At 34.0% G+C, this 10562-nt stretch overlaps 1 protein-coding gene across 1 annotated transcript in view; it reads right to left on the bottom strand.

The window, feature by feature from the left end:
- Window positions 1-10562, bottom strand: part of UBA2 (ubiquitin like modifier activating enzyme 2) — a 30975-nt gene that overhangs the window by 19004 nt on the left and 1409 nt on the right. Inside the window, exons 2-6 of the mRNA XM_067470952.1 lie at window positions 7145-7228; window positions 4276-4346; window positions 2542-2606; window positions 2117-2217; window positions 1558-1679 (exon numbers count right to left, since the gene is read on the bottom strand). Of these exons, the coding sequence (XP_067327053.1) occupies window positions 1558-1679; window positions 2117-2217; window positions 2542-2606; window positions 4276-4346; window positions 7145-7228 (443 nt within the window). The remainder of the gene's footprint in view (window positions 1-1557; window positions 1680-2116; window positions 2218-2541; window positions 2607-4275; window positions 4347-7144; window positions 7229-10562) is intronic.

Consider the following 10562-nt stretch of genomic DNA (forward strand, 5'->3'; position numbering starts at 1 on the left):
TAATAATAGCCAAATAAATGTAATAACATGTATTAAAAATAATAATAGAGTAAAATAATACAAATGTAATAATAATAATTAGAGTAAGATAATAAATGTAATAACATGTAATAAAATAATAGAGTAAATAATGTAAATGTAATAATAATAATAAAGTAGTAAATGTAATAATAACAGTAGAGTAAATAATATAAATGTAATAAAAAGAGTAAAATAATAAATGTAATAATAATAAGTAGAGTAAAATAATAAATGTAATAACATGTAATAAAAATAATAATAGAGTAAATAATGGAAATGTAATAAAAATAATAATAGAGTAAATAATGGAAATGTAATAATAATAATAATAATAATAAAGTAATAAATGTAATAATAATAGATTAAAATAATAAATGTAATAATAATAATAAGAGTAAAATAATGTAAATGTAATAATAATAAGTGGAGTAAAATAATAAATGTAATAACATGTAATAAAAAGAATAATAGAGTAAATAATGGAAATTTAATAATAATAAAACAATAATATAAATAATATAAATGTAATAATAATAGAGTAAAATAATAAATGTAATAAAAATAATAAGAGGAAAATAATGTAAATATAATAATAATAATAATAATAATAAGTGGAGCAAAATAATAAATGTAATAACATGTAATATAAATAATAATAAAGTAAATAATGGAAATTTAAAAATAATAATAAAGTGATAAATGTAATAACAATAGAGTAAATATAAATTTAATAATAATAGAGTAAAGTAATAAATGTAATAAAATAATAATAGAGTAAAATAATGTAAATGTAATAATAATAATAATAATAAGTAGAGTACAATAATAAATGTAATAACATGTGATAAAAATAATAATAAAATAATGAAAACTTAATAATAATAATAATAATAAAGTAATAAATGTAATAATAATAATAGATTAAAATAATAAATGTAATAAAAATAGTAAGAGTAAAATAATGTAAATGTAATAATAATAAGGGGAGAAAAATAATAAATGTAATATGTAATAAAAATAATAATAGAGTAAATAATGGAAATTTAATAACAATAAATCAATAAAATAAATAATATAAATGTAATAATAATAGAGTAAAATAATAAATGTAATTACATGTAATAAAAAGAATAATAGAGTAAATATTGGAAATTTAATAATAATAATGCAATAAATGTAATAACAATAATACAGTAAAATAATAAATGTAATAATAATAATTAGAGTACAATAATAAATTTAATAAAATAATAGAGTAAAATAATGAAAATGTAATAATAATAATAGAGTAAAATAAAAATAATAACAGAGTAAAATAATAAATAACCTCGACTCAAGTATAAGCCAAGGGGAACTTTTTCTGCCTAAAAAGGGGGCTGAAAAACTAGTCATATACTTGAGTATATACATTATTATTATTATTATTACTACTACTATTTCTAGATTCGTGTCCCCCACTCCCTTTGAAACACACTCCCTCCTGCGTACAATGCCTGCGATACAAAACCTGCATTTCTTTTTTCAAGAGCGACGTACTTGAACAAATATTTTGCCCACACGATGCAGTGAATAGGCTCAGAGGGAGTGTTGCGAATGGTGCAGCCTGGGAAGGTCTTTTGGGTTGGCTTGGGCTGGCATTCGTAGCACTCTGTCACTCCCTAGGAAGAGGAGGAGGAGGAGACAAAAATTAGGATTAGTGATTAGGATCAGGCACATCTAATCACCTCTCAACAAAAGATTCACCCAGGCACTGCCAAGCCATCAAATGCTAATTAAGGTCATCAGTTGAAACATTCACACCTAGCTCCAGCAGACAAGAGTCCTTTGTCTCACCCTGGTCATTCCAGATATATAAACCCTTTTTCCTACTTCCAACAGACCTCGCAATCTCTGAGGATGCTTGTCATAGATGCAGGCGAAATGTCAGGAGAAAATGCCTCTAGAACATGGCCATATAACCCGGAAAAACCTACAACAACCCAGTGATTCCGGCCATGAAAGCCTTCAACAATACATTAACAATTAGGATGGTTTCCCCTCTGCAAACGACATTGGATGAATCACACTGTGAGAGCCTATGAAAGCCAAGAGATACCTTCTTGATCACAGTGACTTGTCCCAAGTAGCCCGCCGTTCCGCTTTCTATCAGGGGAATGTCCGCCGCCAGGCACATCCTGTTCACATGGTTTCGGGCAGCTGTATATAATAGCAGAAAGACAGTTATTCACCATCTAAAAGGCAACATTTAATTTCCAGCATGGACCTTTGCAATTTTCAGGTGCTATCAAGTGGGGACTGTCTCTAGCATCCGTCGCAGAGCAAGAAAGATAGCAAACTGCCCCTCATACTACATTTAAAACAACTGGATATGAGAAAATGGGGATGTCAACACATCCTGAGATACTTTAAAAGGTGCTAAGTGCATTTGTGCCCCATGAAATTCAATCATCATCATCATCATCATCATCATCATCATCATTATGGATGTCAATTTCACTTGTTTGCAAAGAAAAGCCTCACCTCGGTTGTCCAAGGCATTCATGACGAGGGTAAACTGACGAAAAAATTCCACGTTATAGTCTGGGCTGCAACAAAAAGCAAACAGAGATCCATTTCAGGAGGTTCAACAAATGCCTATTGATATGACAAAGATATGTAACCTGGGATAGGGGGATACCTTTGCTAAACAGCACGCAATGTTGTTTTGCGGTTGAGTTTGTTATACAGGCAGCAAGAGTAAATCTATAGATATAAAAATGCTCTGTGCATAATGAGTACCTTAAAAACAAAAGAACCAATGAACGAAATCACACCAAATTTGGTAACAAAACATCTCACTACACAAGGAGTGACCATCACTCGAAAAATTATGATTTTGCCATTTGGGAGTTGTAGTTTTTGGGATTTATAGTTCACCTATAATCAACAAGCATTCTGAACTCCACCAATGATGGAATTGAATCAAATTTGGCACACAAAACTCCCATGACCACCAGAAAATACTCAAATGGTTTGGTGGGCATGGACCTTGAATTTTGGAATTGTAGTTCACCTACATCTAGAGAGCACTGTGGACTCAAACAATGATGGATCTGGACCAAACTTGTCACGAATATGCAATATGCCCAAATATAAACACAGATGGATTTTGGGGGAAATAGACCTTGACATTTGGGAGTTGTAGTTACAGGGATATATAGTTCACCTACAATCAAGGAGCATTCTGAACCCTACTAATGACAGAATTGGGACACATCTCCCAGACAGGATCCCCATGACCAACAGAAAATACTTAAGGCCATCCAGTCCAACTTCTTTCACCAGGGCAAGAAAACGTAATCAAAGCCCTCCTGATGAAGAGCCATCCAGCCATAGATATATATGATTCTCTCTTTCACACACACACACAGATATAGTATCATAGATTTGAAAGGGGCCCCTAAAGAAGGACAATTATATGTTGCATGTTCCAGAGCAGGCCAACCAGACAATCTCTACATCAACACAAGCATAAAGAAATTACATATATTAGAAACCAATACTTTCTCATTACTTTATTTTCCAGACTGGGCCACAGCAACGCATGGCAGGGGACAGCTGGTTCATTATAAAAGGCCCTCCCATTTTTTAAGGCAACAAATGAAAACAATATAAAGTTTGGTCCAGATCTATCATTGTTTGGGTCCGCAGTGCTCTCTGGATGTAGGTGAACTACAACTCTCAAACTCAAGGTCAATGTTCACCAAACCCTTCCAGTATTTTCTGCTGGTCATGGGAGTTCTGTGTGCTAAGTTTGACTCAATTCCATTGTTGATAGAGTTCAGAATTCGTGCTCTTTGATTGTAGATGAACTATAAGTCCCAGCAGCTACAACTCCCACAAGACAAAAATCAATACCCTCTTCCAATTTCCACCAGTATTCAAATTGGGGCGTATTGCATATTTGTGCCAAATTTGGTCTAGTGAATGAAAATACATCCTATATATCAGATATTTACATTACGATTCATAACAGCACCAAAATGGCAGTTATGAAGTAGGAACTAAACTAATTTTATGGTTGGGGGTCACCATAGCATGAGGAAGTGTATTAAGGGGTCGTGGCAATAGGAAGGTTGAGAACCACTGGTCTAGAGAATGGAGACTCTGGATGTCTCGCTTAGGCCTAATAACCGCCCTGAGTCCCTTCAGGGAGAGAAATAAAGTTTATTATTATTATTATATTTCAAATATACGAGAATAAGAAAGACATACTTCATGACGCTGTCGTGATAAGCTGTGATCTTTGCTTTCGGATGAAACTGCAGCACACTTTCCTTGGCAACCTGAAAAGAGACCCAATATGGAGCCACAATATTCAAATTAATCCATTTGAGAATAAGCCAGGGGTATAACTTAGTAACATATGCAGTTTACGGATTTCCTTATCATTAAACATATGGCAGCTTACAAAATAAATACAGTAAGAACAGCAAGAAGCCACAGAACAAAGAATCCAGAGTTCAGTAAAATTAAACATAATAATAACACTTTATTTATATTCCGCCCTTCTTCCCGAGGGGACTCAGAGCGGATTACAGCATATAAACAGACACAGGCAAACATTCAATGCCTTGTGACAGTGAAATACAATGAAACACAAATACACAAATTAAATCATGTATTATGTCAAGAACATCCTTACAGATTTTTAAAGGAACGTACCAACACTCATTATTAGTTAACGCTCAGAGAATTTATATAACAGTTTTAGATCTATAAATAACACTATGTAACAAAATTTGAATTTTTTTTCTGTTGGTTAGAAAGTGTTATTTCCTGTTTAATTAATTTATTTATTTACGACATTGATATGCCACCCTTCTCACCCCAAAGGGGACTCAGAGCAGCTTATAAGATACATATACATACAATATATTATATTGTTAGCATAGTACAATATCAGTATTATATATTACTATATTATACTATACCATTATATTGTGATATTATTAGTAATATTACATGTAATATATAAAATATATAATTATGATATTGTATCATTATTATATTGTATTAGATTATAATACTATAAATTATATATATATGCATACATACACACACATATACGGGTACGGTTGTTTTTTGTAATAATTGTGCATTGTAATTGCTTATTGGTAATTTATGGATAATGTGTTAAGTCAATTGTTATATGTTGTATGGAACCACTGCTGTTTCTACTGTTTTTACTGTTTGTGAACCGCCGTGAGTCGCCTTCGGGCTTGAGATACAGCGGTATATAAGCAAAGTAAATAAATAAATAAATAAATATACACACATATATATTATATTATTAGTAAAGCTCAGGAGACAAAGTAGCTCTTCTGCTCCAGAAACATCGTTTCTGTGGCTGCCACAAACTTATGTTGAATTGGTTGAGATATTAATTCAGAGCGGGACTCAGAGCAGCTTACAAGATACAAATACATACATTATATTGTTAGCATAGTACAATATCAGTATTATATATGACTATATTGTACTATACCATTATATTGTAATATTATTAGTAATATTACATGTAATATATAAAATATATAATTATGATATTGTATTATTATATTGTATTACATTATAATATTATAAATATTATATATATGTATATACAATATATTATATTACATTATTAGTAAAACACAGGAGACAAAGTAGCCCTTCTGCTTATGTTGAATTGGTTGAGTTATTAATTGAAAAACTAGCGCAAAATGTGAAATAGCAAGAGGAGGTCCCTCCCGCAAACACAAATTTTTGGTAGTTTAATAAACGTCTTCCATGTTTTTATGATAGAATCAATGAGGAAATTCTTGGAGTATGCAAGGAATCAGTGAACGTGTGTGTGTCTCAACTGTAAAATAAGAAGCATGAAGCTGATTGGTTGGGCAATGCCCAGGGAGCAGGCTGAGCCTGGGACTTTTGGTTACTGTTGCATTTTTGTTTGGGTTTGAGCTATGCACGTGCAGAGAGAGACAATTTGAATAGAGAAGCAGAGAGAGTGAGACATATTTTGGAATGTGCTCTTGCTTTTTGAACTACAGGTGGTTTATTTTACATTACACCACAGAAATGACATTGACAACCCAGGAACAAAAGTCATGTTACATAGTAGTAAAGAAACTTATGCGTAAGTTGGTATGTAAAAGGAATGATGTTGAGTTCCAATCAATACCTGAAGTACTGTATATACTCAAGTATAAGCCTAGTTTTTCAGCCCTTTTTTTAGGCTGAAAAAGTCTCACCCGGCTTATACTTGAGTCAAGGTTATTTATTATTTCACTGTTATTATTATTATTTTTATGACATTTATTATTTTACTGTAGTTATTATTATTATTCATTTATCATTTTACTCTATTAATAGAATCATAGAACCAAAGAGTTGGAAGAGGCCTCCTGGGCCATCCAGTCCAACCCCATTCTGCCAAGAAGCAGGAATATTGCATTCAAATCACCCCTGACAGATGGCCATCCAGCCTCTGTTTAAAAGCTTCCAAAGAAGGAGCCTCCATCACAATCCGGGGCAGAGAGTTCCACTGCTGAACAGCTCTCACAGTCATGATTACATTTATTATTTTACTTTATTATTAGTTATTATCACATTTCCATTATTTTACTCTATTATTGCAAAGGTTAGAATAAGGGTTTAAACAGAGTTGGGCAATCTGATCTTAAATTACAGTTTTATGTAAATATTCAAAAAGATTTAACCTATTCATGCCTCAATTAATGTAATTTTATTGGTATCTATTTTTAGTTTGAAATTTACCAGTAGCTGCTGCATTTCCCATCCTCGGCTTATACTCGAGTCAATCCATTTTCCTAGTTTTCTGTGGTAAAATTAGGTGTCTCGGCTTATATTCAGGTTGGCTTATACTCAAGTATATACAGTATATTTTCTAAGTTATGGTATTTCTTTGATTGCAAGATGCAGATTAATTTCAGTACCAGCAACAGAAACTCTCTTTCTCTACATATTTAAAGCAAGCACGATTCCAAGATGCATCCCATTTTTAGAGATGTTAATATAGGAAAAGAGTGAAGAAATATAATGTAGGAAACTGAGAAATAATCTTTGGAAGGGATCCTACCTGAGCTTTTGACCTCCCGACGTGCTTCTTTTGAAACAAGAATTGCCTGTTGAGGTTGCTGACATCAATGGTGTCCAGGTCAATCTGGAAAGACATAAATTGCCTATTTTAGGTTTGCAAAGGTTGAATCCCCAATGGTTAACCATCTTTAATGCTAACACAAAGGTAGTTTGAATCTGCAGTGGTTTCTGAAGGCTGTTAGGATGCTATGGGATGTTTCAATAGCTGCAAAACAAATCTCTGCATGATTTGAGATTTTTACAAAAATATTTTGGAAATTGTTTGTCCCTTTGTGAAATGCCAAACAATGCATGCCAATCTAGGCCCTGGGAAAAAAGATACAATAATCAATTAGAGCAAACACATCAATGAACAATGTTGCACCAATTGTTTTGCACCAAGAAGAAGCAAAAAGCAAGGTTTTTATAACAACTTTTGCTGATACAAATACATAGTAACTGGCTGCAAAAAGCAAGAGTAAACTCAGTGCAAGCTTGCTGCTCAAAGACAAGGGTTACAAGGAAATCCTATGCAAGGCATTTTCATTTGGACGTCTCCCCCGAATGTAAACAATGGATGAAAACATAAATTCTATTATCTCCAAGAACAGTTAATTCCAAGTCCAATGTTATGTGTTGTCGAAGCCTTTCAACAGCCAGAATCACTAGGTCGCTGTGAGTTTTCAGGCTGTATATAACCATCCCCCAGCAGCATTCTCTCCTGATGTTTCACCTGCTTCTGTGGCAAATGCATCTTCAGAGATCTGTTGGAAATGAGGCCAGTGGTGTGTGAATGTGTGTGTATATATATATATATATATATATATGTATATGTAGATGTATGTGTGTGTGTATATATATATGTATATATATGTATATATGTGTGTGTATGTGTGTGTGTATGTAAATGTATGTATGTATGTATGTATGTATATATATATATATATAAAGAGAGAGAGAAATGTCCAGGGAAGGACAAAGAACCCTTGTCTGTTTCAAGAAAGTGTAAATGTTGCAATTAGCAAGCTTGAATAGCACTGAGTAGCCAACTAAGTTTGCAAATTCAATCAGTGAGGGTATTTGCATAGAGGTAACCTGGTCTTTGTTGCTTGGAAGCATCCCACTTGGGAGGTGTTAACTGGCACTTGGTTGTTTGCTGTCTGGAGTTCCCCTTTTCTGAGCAGTGTTCCTTATTTACTGTCTTGATTCTGGTGATTTTTAATACTGATATTATATTTATATATTTATAATATTATAATGTAATGCAATATAATAATAATAAAAATAGGATATCATAATTTTATATTTATATTACATGTAATATTACAAATAATATTACGATATAGTGGTATGATGCAATATAGCAATGTTTAATGCTGATATTGTACTATGCTAATAATATAATAGATTGTATGTAATATATACCTTGTAAGCCGCTCTGAGTCCCCTCCAGGATGAGAAGGGCGGCATATAAATGTCGTAAATAAATAAATAATACTGGTAGCCAGATTTCGTTCATTTTTATGGTTTCCTCCTTTCTGTTGTGGTTCTCAACCTGTGCATCCCCAGGTGTTTTGGCCTACAACTCCCAGAAATCCCAGCCAGTTTACCAGCTGTTAGGATTTCTGGGAATTGAAGGCCAAAAACATCTGGGGATCCCAGCTTGAGAACCACTGATCCACGGGCTTCTTGTGGATTTCAATGGCTTCATGTTGTTATGGACAAGTCTCTAAGGGACCCCCAAACGTATAAGCATTGACCAGACATGAATCAAAGAACACCAAAGGCACTGCAGACTAATTCAATCAGAAAAGTCAGACATAGCAGAGCACTTGATGGACCAAACTGGGCTCAGAATATTATTTGAGAACACAGAAATGCTGGACCACTCTCACAACCACCATGTCAGGCTATACAGAGAAGCCATTGAAATACACAAGAAGCATGTGGACAATTTCAACAGAAAGGAAGAAACCATGAAAATGAACACAATCTGGCTATTGGTTTTTAAAAAACACCAGAACCAAGACAGTAAATAAAGAACACCACTGAGAAAAAGGGGAATTCCACACAGCAAACCAAGTGCCAGTTAACACAGAGGATGCCTCCAGGAAACAAAGGCCAGGCTACCTCTATGCAGATACCCTCACTGATTGAATTTGCAGCTCCACGGCCACTCAATGCTAATCAAGCTTGCTAATTGCAACACTGACACTTGCTTCTGACAAACTCTATCCTAGTCATATTTCACCTGTTCATGCTCAGCATTATTTTTAAATTTTAATTATTACATTTGGCCCAGCCATAGGTTTTTAAACATTGTTTTGTTACTGTTAATTGCTTATTTTCTGTTATGAGTTTTAATTATTTTGTATTACTTATTGTTATTGTTTTTATTACTGATGTATTGTTATTATATTATTATTATTATTATTATTATTATTATTATTATTATTATTATTATTGTGGGCTCGGCCTCATGTAAGCCGCACCGAGTCCCTTGGGGAGATGGTAGCGGGGTATAAATAAAGATTATTATTATTATTATTATTATTAAGGGTTCTTTTTGCTTGAAACAGACAAGGATTTTTTTTCTCCTGCCCTTGACATTGTGTGCGTTTGTTTACACACAAACACAACTTGCTTCACTTCCAACAGAACCTCTGTTAGCCACAGATGCAGGAAGAACATCAGGATAAAATGTTGCTATAACATGACCATACAGCCCGAAAAACTCACAGCAACCTTCCAATGTAATGTTTTGGGAATTAATTGCAGCAATACATTTTTCTTCAAAATACTCCTGGTTTCCTAGCCTTTCTCATGCAATAGAGAAAGCCAACCTAACTGGTTTTATTTGCATAATAAAACAAAATCGGGCATGTTTCTGCATAGCAATCTGATCCAACTAGGGATTATGATCATAGAATCATAAGACTCCTAGAGTTGGAAGAGACCTCATGGGCCATCCAGTCCAACCCCATTCTGCCAAGAAGCAGGAAAATTGCATTCAAAGCACCCCTGACAGATGGCCACCCAGCCTCTGTTTAAAAGCCTCCAAAGAAGGAGCTTCCACCACACTCTGGGGCAGAGAGTTCCACTGTTGAACTCACAGTCAGGAAGTTCTTCCTAATGTTCGGGTGGAATCTCCTTTCCTGGAGTTTGAAGCCATTGTGCCATTGCGTCCTATTCTCCAGGGCAGCAGAAAGGAATCCTGCTCCCTCCTCCCTAGGACTTCCCCTCACATATTTATACATGGCCCTCTTCATGTCGCCTCTCAGCCTTCTCTTCTTCAGGCTAAACAGGGCCGGCTCTTTAAGCTGCTCCTCATAGGGCTTGTTCTCCAGACCCTTGATCATAATGGATATACTAGTGTAGATAATGAATACAATGTTGTTGTTCATTTGTTCAGTCATCTC

This window comes from Anolis sagrei, chromosome 8 (genome assembly GCF_037176765.1).
Source record: "Anolis sagrei isolate rAnoSag1 chromosome 8, rAnoSag1.mat, whole genome shotgun sequence".
Taxonomy (NCBI): Eukaryota; Metazoa; Chordata; class Lepidosauria; order Squamata; family Dactyloidae; genus Anolis; species Anolis sagrei.